The following is an 11,711-nucleotide window of genomic DNA, read 5'->3' as shown; positions in this document are numbered from 1 at the left end:
TACAGGCATACGGTGAGAGTTTATTGTATTTTTGCATAATTAGACCGTATTGTATATTAAATTGGGCCCGCCTATTTCTTGCCAATGATAACTTAAGGACAATAAGGTCTTGACTGACACATTCAAAGTTTTTATACCGACGGATAAAATATCCGTAGATGAACAAATCGACGCCTTTATGAATGTCCGTAAGTTTTTATTCATTATTGCATTTATCATTATTCATTTTTTCATCATATTAACACACAAGCATGACGAGTTACCGAAAAGCCACGGTAGCATATTTGGCACGTGTCGGCTGAGCAACGTTTTTTTCCTGAATGCAACTCGAAATTTGACTTTCTGCAACTTTATTGTTCTTTCAATAACAGACAACTCTTAACGATCGTCTGACGCCACAGCCTTTGAAATGGCGTTGATGTAGTTCAATACGCCGTTATTTTGTAGTTATTGTGCTCGTTTTGGTTCCTTCATTTTTACATTTCCGATCCGAAGTGTAAACTTCTGGCCTTTGCCTCTATATTTGAGCATTACGGGATTTATAAACAAAAATGTGGTAAAGCAAATTGTTTATAATACAACGTTACGTTGCATAATAAGGCCGCAGCTTCCCCCGATCTTGCTTAGGGATTACAACGGCTTTTGTATGCTTGGCCTGCCGCAGCTAGATTTCGGTGAGTTGCTAGCGTTAAGTGTCAATGAAGATTACACATGTTTGGTTTACGTTCATCAGCTGTGTTTAGTGCATTTAGCGTCTCCTTGTGTGTGTAAAAGCGCAATTAATGGCGCCTGCTGTTTCTTTTGTAAAAGTAAAGTTAACACATCCCCGAATGCTTAAGCTAACGTTAGGTTAACTAACGTTACATCGGTAGCTATTAGCGTCACGGCTAACGTTAGCTTGCTTGCTAAACACATTAGCTAAAGCTTTGATAGCAATACAACATTCACGGGGCATAGCGTGTTTACAAACACTGGCGTGATGTTACGATGGCCAGTTGGTTAATAACTAATGTTAGTTAGAGAAATAATCCAAAACATTCAAATGAAATAAGATAATTGTTGCTTTTCCAATTATGTACCGTTATTTGAAGAATTTGTAATAGTGATACCTTTATTATCATTGTTATACCACATTAACGACTTTCTTCTTCATCCAGTTAAATTATCGTGCATTTCAGGTGGCAGAAGTAACTGATGTGTTTATCTCTCATACTACGATCAAATGAGCATTTAACGTCAGTTAGTTGCGTGATTGAAGTAATTTATTGCAAATATTCACTTTATTTCTCCTTGTGTTCCTATTTTAACAGGTTTCCCGATGGATCCCGGTGGACATGTGTTCCAGTAAGGGGACTCTGGAAGTGAAGTCAAATACAACAATCACACCTTTGTTAACGCTATATATACGTTTGTATATCACTTAGTTAGTTCCTTCAGCCTAAGTTGGATTTTTAGATCATTTCAAAACTTATTCCCCCGACACGTCTACACACTCAATATGGCATCTGTGCCACTCTACTGCTTGTGTCGCCTACCATATGATGTGACACGCTTCATGATCGAGTGTGACATCTGTCAAGACTGGTTCCATGGAAGGTAGGCTCATTTTCAGATTAAACTGCATTGATCATATTGTTGTCAGATGGCAAACACAATTGAAATACAATGTTGAGGCAATTATGATGTGACTTTCTGTTGTCCCAGTTGTATGTTTCCTGTGGCTACAGTCAGTATTGGACCCATCACAGTTCTTTATTTGATACAAGAATGTTTTCTGTGTAGCTGTGTTGGAGTGGAGGAGGACAAAGCTACTGAGATTGACCTGTATCACTGCCCCAACTGTCAGGTCACTCATGGGCCATCTGTCAGTAAGTTACCGTTCTTTTAGTATACCTTCCTTCAATTGTTATGATTTTAGCGGTTTACTTTTACACAATTCAACAAGTCAATCTGTTTTCTCTGACCCTCCTTTTTTCAGTGCGCAAACGCCGTGGAGCCAATAAGCAGACAGATAATGGTGCTGCTGCTGGAGCAAGAGATCCAAGTCGGCCTGTTAAGACAGGTAGCCCTCAGTTTGTTAGGGAGCTACGGAGCCGCACCTTCCCAGGGTCAGTGTCCTGCAAAATCAAAATTCAGTTTAGAGACATATTTCCTTTTTATTTGTCCATGTTCTTTGCTGACTCTTCCAACTGTTTCTGCTCTTATGGTGGTTGGAGAGCCTATGCGATCCTCTAAAATCACTGCCCACTGTGTTGATTTTTTGTTCTCCCTCTGATCACAACCAGAACTTGTACTGAACTTGTCTGTTTGTGTTTTCCTTGGGCAGTGCGGATGACGTCTTGCTAAAGCCGTCTGGGGCCCAGCTGACAGTTGAGTTTCTGGAAGAACATTCATTCAGTGTTCCTGTCATGGTCCTGAGGCGCGATGGCCTTGGCATGACCCTTCCTCCAGCTTCATTCAGCGTCAGCGATGTAGAGCACTACATCGGTAAAGTCTTTACTACTTAATAAAAACCTATCAATTTGCACTGACTTGTGTTTTAAGGCCAAAGGGACTTTCTAATTTGTTTTCTCAAACTTTCTCTTTTGTTTTAATTGCAGGTTCAGACAAACAGATTGACGTTATTGACGTGTCTCGCCAATGTGACATGAAGATGCGGCTGGGAGACTTTGTTGAATACTACAATAGCCCCAACAGAGAAAAAGTTCTTAATGTCATCAGCCTGGAGTTCTCTGAAACCAGGTACACAAAGATATACACTTTATTGTACTGACGAAGCAGCGTCTTGATATTCAAATGTTTACTTCTTCTCTACTTTTTCCAATTGATCTAAAGTACAAAAAAAATTGTCCACAAAGCTGTGTTGTTACAGTTTAGAGTTATGGTTGATGTCATGTTTTGAATACTAAAAATAATTGCTGGGCTTTTTTAAGGCTCTCAAACCTGGTGGAGACTCCAAAGATTGTGAGGAAACTATCATGGGTGGAAAACCTCTGGCCTGAAGAGTCTGTGTTTGAACGTCCTAATGTGCAGAAATACTGCCTAATGGGAGTGAAGGACAGCTACACAGACTTCCACATTGACTTTGGAGGAACTTCTGTTTGGTACCATGTCCTGAGGGTGAGAGGGAAAATTATTTCAGTGCTATTTGGGAAGTTTCAGTGACACTGCTTGCTAAACATTTTATTTGTTTTTACTTTTTAAGAGTTTGTTCCTCTTATGTGTATTCAGGGCGAGAAAATCTTCTACCTAATTTCCCCCACTGCAGCCAACTTGGCACTTTTTGAGCGATGGAGTTCCTCATCAAACCAGAATGAGATGTTCTTTGGAGACCAAGTTGATATGTGTTACAAGTGCTCTTTAAAACAAGGAAACACCTTGTTCATTCCAACAGGTGAGCCGTAATGCTTCTTTTTGTTTAATTAGTTCAGGGTTTTAGCACAGTAAGGATCGTCCAACAAGCCCGACTCAAACACTGCTGACACTTTTGTCTTTTGTTTTTCATCCAGGTTGGATCCATGCTGTGCTGACTCCAGTGGACTGCGTGGCCTTTGGAGGAAACTTCTTGCATAGTCTCAACATTGACATGCAGCTCCGGTAAAGTTCCTCCGGACTGTTTCCACACTAAGTCCATGTAATCTTAATCTGGCCCTTTTCTGACTAAAATATTATTTTAATGTTATTGAGAACCTCAATCATTCTCAGTCTATAAGAGCAAGAAAGAGTGTACTTGCTGTTTTAATGTAGTTACACACTAAAAAATGAACACCTACTGCATTGGAGACGGACAATTGCCCTTTTATTATTTACTCTCACAGCCCTGCATATTATTCTGTGATATGCTTGCTCTTTATGACTCTTAAGACAAACTCAAACAGTATAGCTTCTGCGGAACTTTTATCCCTAAATGACTGTATTGGAATGTTGTTCCTCACTTCACAGTTCCTAAAGCTACTGCTAAATCTGCAAGTTTGTGACAATAACCACTAATGCCTGACTTTCCCTGTGATTTTCAGGGCATATGAAATCGAGAAGAGATTGAGCACAGCAGACCTGTTCAGTTTTCCCAACTTTGAGACCGTGTGCTGGTATGTTGGGAAGCACCTTCTTGATACCTTCAGAGGTGAGGGAATTCAATGCATTGCATATCATCCACGTCTTGGAAACCACTTGAGTGGCCTTTGTTTTACTGTTTTTCGTTTTGATGTCATTAACCCTGTGCTACTCTGTCTCGCAGGTTTGAGAGAAAACCGCAGACATCCTGCCACTTACCTGGTTCACGGAGCTAAGGCCTTAAACAATGCCTTCCGCACCTGGACCTGTAAAGAGGTTGGTTTTTACTTATTGGTTATTACTTATAAATTTTTGTTTTGAAATAGGTATGCTTGGATTGTTTTCATTTTGCACCAGACTGCATGCAAGGTATAATATTACATAAAGTCAAATCAAGAAAGTATTGGATTTGAAAAAGGGATAATGCACACTTTTTCATTTCAAAAGGGAACATTGTTTGTGATTAGCAGGCAGGTGAAGATGGTTGTGCACCATAATATTGGATGTATCTGCAAAAATAATGTCTGAGATGACCGATCATAGTCTTCCTGCACTCAGGCTATAGCCGATCATGAAGTTGAGATTCCAGAAACCATCAATACACAGACACTAGTGAAGGACCTGGCCAAAGAGATTCGTCTGGTTGAGGTAAGTGGTAAAATAATTGAATGTTTGTGCATTTTGTTGTGTGTGTTTACAGAAATACTGTAATCATTATTTAGTTTTTACTCACTAGAAATGACTCTCTCTCAATAGGACATCTTCCAGCAAAACATTGGCCGCTCTGGACCTCAGTTTCCTGGTTCGCCGCTCCCTAAAGCTCCTCTGATCACCGCACAGAATTCAGGACGTCCCCCAGGAAAAAAGAAAGGGCCGAAGCCGAAGGAGGTGATGGTGGGTCTCGGGCCACCAGGAGCAAAGAAGAAGGGTCAGAAGGGGTTACTTAAAGCAGAAGCAGGAGAACTTGACCTCATTGAGATCCACACCAAACACACCCTAAAAAAATGTCAACATGGAAAGTCCAAAAACAAGAACAAGGTAAGCTATTTGCGGACAAAAAATTGTAGAAATTTATGACAGAAATGAGAAATGCTTTTCAAACTTTTTTTCTAAGGTTTCTTCCTCATATTTTCTTACAATTTTTGTATCTGTCTTTCCAGCTGGATTTGCCTTTAGACGAGTTTGAAGGGAAGCTCAAAAAAAGCAAACTGAAACTTGTTCTGACCAATGGAAAACTCCAAGGGTAAGCGTGTGTTTCTATTATTTATCTGATCGAATGTTCTTTTAAGGTGTTGGTTCTTACCTGCTGATCCTGTTGGTTTTAGTAAAAAGGTTGGCAGCAATGGCGCGAGAAAGGCAGGAAAGTACAAACATCTTGCCGTGGAGGGATCCAGTCCGTCTGACTTGGAGTCTGAGGACGAGCTGCAGATTGACGAGACCCCCCCTCCTGCACGACGCAAGCCTGCAGGACACGGCAAGAAAAAGAAACTAAGTGGTGAGAAATATGACTTTAAACAGGTGAACAGAGGTTGTGAATGCTTAAAAACAAATGTTGAAGCTCATGCAGAGGTGTACATTTTTTACATACTCCTTCACCCACCAATAAAAGTGTTTGCTCAAAGCTAATATTAAGTAGTATAATTTCAAAGCTACCTTGTTACAGTAACCTAATTGGCTTTCAGGTCTTCCGAGGAAGCTGCCCAGAGCCAAACCCTGCTCTGACCCCAATCGCATCAGGGAGCCAGGAGAGGTAGACTTTGACATTGAGGTGAGTTTTTACCAATACGCCAGATTCTCATCAGATTTCCTGTAGCTGGTTGCGAATGCCATCTTTTAAGCGGCTGAAGCCGGTATGAGTGGAACAGTGTCAGTCTCGAAGTCAATAAAAATCTCTGTCATCCTCACACATCCCATTGCAGCATACTGCTGGAAATCTGTGGTTGAGTCTACTTCATACTTTTTGATTTAGATTTTTTAAATGCATTTCATATCAAACATTCCAAGTTTAGCATCAATCAGGCCAGATCTAATCACAGATTATGTTGATTACTTGTTGTTGCTTACTTATAATCCCTTTTTCCATTGAGTCAACAGAGGCTTTGACCACTGCCCAATGGCATGAAGTGTACTGCATAATTAACCATCCGTAATAAACTAGGAAAAAAAAGCCTGACAGAAATAAAAGATTATGACACGTCTTGCATTAATCACCAGAACTTTATTTAGCATGTTTATGCTTGTGACTTCAGGAGGATTACACAACAGATGAAGAAGCACTAGCTGCCCACGGGGTGAAGGGTGGCGCCGGTGGCATTCTGGACCTATTGAAAGCCAGCAAGCAGGTGGCAGGCCTGGACTCTGCAACACTCAGGTTAGATGTCCTTGATCACACAAGGTTCTTGTATTGTCGTCTTTATTGGACACTGTTCAGTCTGTGATGGTATTTTAGGTTCAAGTTCCTTGGTATTTGAAGCTATTTATTTGAAGCACACTTCATGTGGATACCTGCAAGCTGGAATAAATTACTTACGACATTGTCGCAAGAATCGTTCACATATTTAGTAGTTGTAGTTCACATGTATACACTATGCTATGTTTAGGAGGTTATTTTTGAGATGCTGAGTGATTGCTCAACTCTGTCCTTTTCAGTGAGGAAGCCCCAGCCTCCCCCAGTACTCGTGACGCCATACAGGGTATGCTGTCCATGGCCAACCCCCCTTCCTCGTCCTCCTCTTCCTCATCTTCGTCTCCCTTATCCATTTCTGGAGGCCTAACCGAGGGATTAGGGGTGGTCAAGGAAAAGGGTGGCCGGGCAGTATGGGTGACTGGAGGGGTCAAAAAGACGAAAATTGCTGAGAAGAAACCCGTCATCCAGCGGCCTGGGAAACGCCCAATTAAACGGCCAGCCCGTCACCTTAGCGACGAGGACAGTCCAGACGAGCAAGAGACTCTGGGAACCTGTTTTAAAGATTCTGACTATGGTGAGCGAGCGAGGAGCACACTTAATAACTAAAACATGCTCCCGAACAAATCAGTAGTAATCAAGATTTGTATTCATTCTGGTTATCAATTTTTTGTTTCAGTTTACCCGTCCCTGGAGTCGGATGAGGAGGACCGCGCTAACAAGGCTAAGATGAAGCGGAAAAAAAACTGGGATGATACACCTTGGAGCCCGAAAGGTACCTGTCTCAAAGACATTGGCAAAATGCAGCAGAATGCTTTTAAGCTCACTGAGAGTTGATCACCTGAGACTTTATTTTCATTCATAGCCAGGGTAATGCCAACGCTACCAAAACAGGATCGACCAGCCAGGGAAGGGGCCAGAGTCGCATCTGTGGAAACTGGTCTTGCTGCAGCTGCTGCCAAGCTGGCCCAACAAGTGAGTGAGATAATAAAGCTCATTGGTCTTTGAAGTATGTGCCTACTGACTAATGTGGAGTCGAGGCATCTTGCAATGAAAGAAAATCACTTTTGATTCTTTTTTTTAATTTTTAACCAGGAGCAGAAAAAGCCTGCAAGAAGGAAGTACACCAAAAAGCAGCGTCCTCCAGCTCCTGTAGCCTCTCCTCCCCCGGTTCAGACAGAGCCAGCCCCACCTTCGCCACCACCTGCTCCAGAGACTGCAGCAGACCTCAGCCCAGACAGGAGGATGGATTATTACTCTGCAAGTCTGATGGACCATGAATACACTGCAGGGCCAGGACCATTCGGCCCTGGAGGGCCTAGAGGCAGCGGAGCCATGGCCCCGGGTGTGTTCCTCACTTCACGCCGACCTTCACTTTCTCCGCAGAACAGCAGCTCACACTCCGGTGTCTCCCCCGCAGGTTTAACTAGCCAAGGAACAACAGGAGTCGGTCAAGGTAAGCAAACATGTAAACTATTGACAGCACAGTGAAACATCTCTTGACGACATATTTTTCTTATGTTTCTTCCCCTTTCCTTTTTTATTTTAGGGAAACGTCCAAAGAAAGGACTTGCAACCGCAAAACAGAGACTCGGAAAAATTCTGAAAATTCATCGGAACGGCAAACTTCTCCTGTGAGCGTTGTTGGAAAAGTGGCTGAAAACTTAAAAAGTGGGAATGAAGAAAAAGACTTTTGTGAAGTAGGTCTTAAATAAATAGAGATAGATATCTATATTTTGTACTCTAAATGTGTGTACTGTTTTCAGCTGTTAGTGAACCTCACCATATCTTGTCTTGTACAGCATTTATTCTGCCCATTTATCCATATCTGCTAAAAGGCTATTTCCGAAGGATGTGCGACTTCAAATATATGCTAAGTACCCCTTATGATCACATACCACTTGATGTTGGCAAGTTATGACCCACATTTCAAAATGTATGTTGACCTGGATTCAACTAGTGTTTATAAAACCCAATTGTTTCTTCTATTTAGGTACTTTTAAGTGGTTCTACTTATGCAAAGACATTGTTCATTGTACATTTAAAAAAGGTAAAGAAAAAAACACTCATTTTCTAGTTGGGTTGGGGCATGATTACAGGATCTTAACTCAAAATAAACAGTTCATTGTATTCAAATTGCCCGCAGCACCCAAAATGCTACAGTTGTTTTTGAAGGATTTGTCATCAAGTTTGTGCAACTCTTTTGCCTCCATAAACTGTAGCTCTACACCCACATTTTAGAAGTGCTTTACTGATGCCAAGAGCAAACGCTTACAGTTCCATTTATTAGGATCATATTTGTTTTATCAAGGCATTTTTTCCCCATCTCTGTTTATTTCTACGTGGTATTCTTTACCACTTTTTCTTGGTCTATACTTTTATTATTTAGTAACCATTTAATATTCCTTTCTTTGTTAGGGTTTTTTTCTGTAAATATTTGTAATATTTGTAATTTATATAGTTACAGAAAGCTTTTATGCGATGGAGAGGTTTTGGCAGCATTCTCGGGGTAGATTTAAATCTTTACAAGCAATGAATTGGTTCTAAAATGTCAGCATTTAATTGTGTGAAAACATGAAGGTGCAGAACATGAGGTCATATGTAAATATATGTTGTAATTTAAGTTCTTTTATAGTTGAAAAACTTTTAAATCTTTCTTAACTTGTACATGATACATTGCTCTATTTGGAAAATATCTAAAATAGTTTTTTTTTATATTTGTATGCAGTAATTGTCTTGCTGCTTAGTTTGTCATGTTGTCTTGTTAGTGTAATCGTGAAAATGTTCTTGAAAAAAAAAAACATTGTTTAATTTCAAATATTTAGTTCATTATTGACTATTGTTGATACCCACTCTTGTGTTAGCGTGTACTGTGTGTTTTTAAAATGTGTTTAAATACGATCTGGAAAAGATAAAATGTACATTGGGCAAAAACATGTTTTCATTGATTTTTATTTTATTGGTTAATGTTGGGTTTTCAGTTTATTATCTGTTAGCTATGTATGACTACTACATTACTTTTTTCTGAAGAACTCCATTGACATTGCAGCCACCCACAAATGGGATTACAGTAACTATTGGAATATGTTGGTCCTCGTTAAGTAAAAAGTAACAGTTGACACTTTATTTTCTTTCAATTGACAACAATTTGATTGGATATTTAAACCACTTCATATTTTACTTTGATGGTTAGTACCTACATTTTTTAATGATTTGTTTATTGTACAGACTATTTTTCAATCACTTTTGCATAAAAAAAAAATCCCCATTGCTCAATTTCCTCAGTCAAAATAGGTGTAAATACATTTGGCTTCACGTCGTCCGGTATTTATATCGTAATTGTAAGTGAGTTAGTGAAGTAAATACACTTCGACATTAAAATGTATTAAAATATATGTTCATAAATCCCGGAGAACTCTCCTGTGTGATTTCCGTGTACACATGAAATCACACAGTCGAAGCTGGAAATACCAGTTCATAAGAGCGCAGGCGCTCGTTCTAACGAAGACGCACTGGGTTACAAGGGAGTTGCCCCGGGTAAAGGCAGTAGCAGGTACTCTCGCGAGATACAAATTGCCCTACCACTCTAGTGCAAGATGGAGAAGCAAATGTAACACGCATTCGAGGTAAGCAGAAATAATTATTCCTTAGTATGTCCGTTGGTATTAGCTCTGGCGGCAAAAAAAAGTATCTTCTTTAACAACGGCAAAGGCTGTTGACAAATCGTCACTCCGATCCGATCACACGAGTATTTTTACGGCTAAACTACGGATCCGCTGCTATGTAAACCGCCATTTTTAATATAGCCATGATCCCACTGATAGAGCATTGTGCAGGGGCGCTCACTGCTAGCTGGTTAGCTCTCCTTCAGACACACAGGCACACACGCATATAACCGACTCGTGTTTACCGTGTGGGGGTATGCGCCTCTCTGTTCAAGCTAAAGTCAAAGCGGGATCCCCACTGAATGGCTTCTCCCTTTTCCCCGGGAACAACGATACAATGAACCGGTGAGAGTCGAAATGTGTGTCGGGCAACAGATTTGACTTTCCGTAATCTGCTAGCGTGAACGCTAGCCGTTGGAGCCGAATTGGAGCGTAACGTTAGGTAACTAGTGAGCCCGAACTGCTAGTAACCGCCTAGCCAACGTCACCCAGATAGCGAAGGGCTAACGTTAGCTAACTTTAGCTGTTAATTCTGCTCACCGTTGACTTGACGCCAACCGTAACTGCGTGACGTCTGGTCGTTACTTCGACCATTTTGGCAGACGCTATGAGTGGGATTTCAACGGTCACCGCGCATCTAAGTTAATGTTCGCTTACCGTGACGTGATAACGTTAAATGGGTTAGCGCGGCGTGCGAGTAGTTCGCTACTGGTACACAAACCAGGGTACAACCCGAGGCCACAAACGTCACTGCGTTCTGTGATGCAGAGGATCACAACGTCGGTCTTCAACGTTAATGCAGCGGTGTTGTTTTCAGATGTAACGTTTACCTTTTATTCGTCTTCTGGGGTTTCGTAAATGAAAGTGATCGGGAAGACCCACACGTTCAAACGCAGGCCATATTTACATCACCTATGAACTCGAGTTGTCAAAAGTACTGTAATGTAACATTGCTGAAGCCAACATGTCAGCATCCCCTTTGGGCCATTACACGGATTGTATGTGTCATTGTACCACTGGGTGGCACAACACAATTTTGAATATAGTCCCATTTTGTTACACAGGACCGCACAAAAACAGCAACACGCTATGTTCACGTTATATGTGGAGGATGAGAATAACATGCTGCTTTAAAGTTTGATGCTTTGGTATCAGATCAGAAACATTTATTTGCCAAGTATGTTGGTCACATGAGGAAATTGCACTGGTGGGTGTTGCATACATGCAACAAAAGAGACTATTGTGCTATTAAGTTAATGGAATATAAAAAATAAGAATTATACTTCTGCATCTCTTTTTCCCAGCTGGGCAAACGGTGACATGCAGGCTCCTCTTCTCACTAACATCATTGATTGGGCGTCAATGATGTTCTGTGCAGTTTTACAATTTTAATTTGACGTTTGTTCGCTTTCTTCACCAATGTGGAGATTTGCGATGACCATGTCAGGTTGTTTGGGATAGTGACTCCCAGGACCTTAAGGCTACTAACTTGTTCCACGGATGTAGACAGCATGGCATCTTTGCCTCTTTAATTCTCAAATTGACACTCGTTGATCTGGATCATGGCAGTAGTGTGATCTGGAAACTAC

At 41.0% G+C, this 11,711-nt stretch overlaps 2 protein-coding genes and 2 long non-coding RNA genes across 40 annotated transcripts in view; 2 read left to right on the top strand and 2 right to left on the bottom strand.

Annotated features, from left to right (window-relative positions):
- Nucleotides 1–371: 371 nt before the first annotated feature.
- On the top strand, nucleotides 372–9,391 carry phf8 (PHD finger protein 8). Of its 4 annotated transcripts, none has more exons than XM_078092228.1 (23): nucleotides 372–674; nucleotides 1,311–1,596; nucleotides 1,783–1,868; nucleotides 1,979–2,108; nucleotides 2,327–2,487; nucleotides 2,601–2,742; nucleotides 2,934–3,120; nucleotides 3,232–3,394; nucleotides 3,510–3,597; nucleotides 4,017–4,123; nucleotides 4,238–4,329; nucleotides 4,612–4,701; nucleotides 4,810–5,091; nucleotides 5,214–5,296; nucleotides 5,379–5,548; nucleotides 5,736–5,821; nucleotides 6,303–6,424; nucleotides 6,703–7,034; nucleotides 7,137–7,232; nucleotides 7,323–7,432; nucleotides 7,553–7,802; nucleotides 7,878–7,913; nucleotides 8,007–9,391. In XM_078092228.1, the coding sequence occupies exons 2-23, from the start codon at nucleotides 1,499–1,501 to the stop codon at nucleotides 8,093–8,095; spliced, it is 3,000 nt and encodes a 999-aa protein (XP_077948354.1). In that variant the 5' UTR covers nucleotides 372–674; nucleotides 1,311–1,498; the 3' UTR covers nucleotides 8,096–9,391. The 4 variants fall into 4 exon arrangements, with proteins under 4 accessions (XP_077948354.1, XP_040048838.2, XP_040048839.2 ...); XM_040192905.2 differs by having other exon boundaries at nucleotides 380–674; nucleotides 4,597–4,701; XM_040192904.2 differs by having other exon boundaries at nucleotides 7,553–7,913.
- On the bottom strand, nucleotides 1,241–5,515 carry LOC144388948 (uncharacterized). Its single transcript, XR_013453210.1, has 2 exons — nucleotides 4,787–5,515; nucleotides 1,241–2,117 (listed from the first exon to the last, which is right to left on the bottom strand). It is a non-coding gene; the product is annotated as an uncharacterized LOC144388948 (long non-coding RNA).
- On the bottom strand, nucleotides 6,252–10,914 carry LOC144388946 (uncharacterized). The gene is made up of 2 exons (XR_013453207.1): nucleotides 10,780–10,914; nucleotides 6,252–7,883 (listed from the first exon to the last, which is right to left on the bottom strand). It is a non-coding gene; the product is annotated as an uncharacterized LOC144388946 (long non-coding RNA).
- Nucleotides 9,908–11,711, top strand: part of huwe1 (HECT, UBA and WWE domain containing E3 ubiquitin protein ligase 1) — a 42,626-nt gene continuing 40,822 nt past the window's right edge. For 23 of the 34 annotated variants that reach the window (XM_078092166.1, XM_078092184.1, XM_078092129.1 and 20 more), the window contains exon 1: nucleotides 9,953–10,083. The gene's annotated coding sequence lies outside the window, so the exon portion shown is untranslated. The other 11 variants (XM_078092192.1, XM_078092125.1, XM_078092115.1 and 8 more) reach the window with 5 other exon arrangements.

Source organism: Gasterosteus aculeatus, chromosome 2 (assembly GCF_964276395.1).
Source record: "Gasterosteus aculeatus chromosome 2, fGasAcu3.hap1.1, whole genome shotgun sequence".
Taxonomy (NCBI): Eukaryota; Metazoa; Chordata; class Actinopteri; order Perciformes; family Gasterosteidae; genus Gasterosteus; species Gasterosteus aculeatus.
This window is presented reverse-complemented; position numbering and strand designations above follow the sequence as displayed.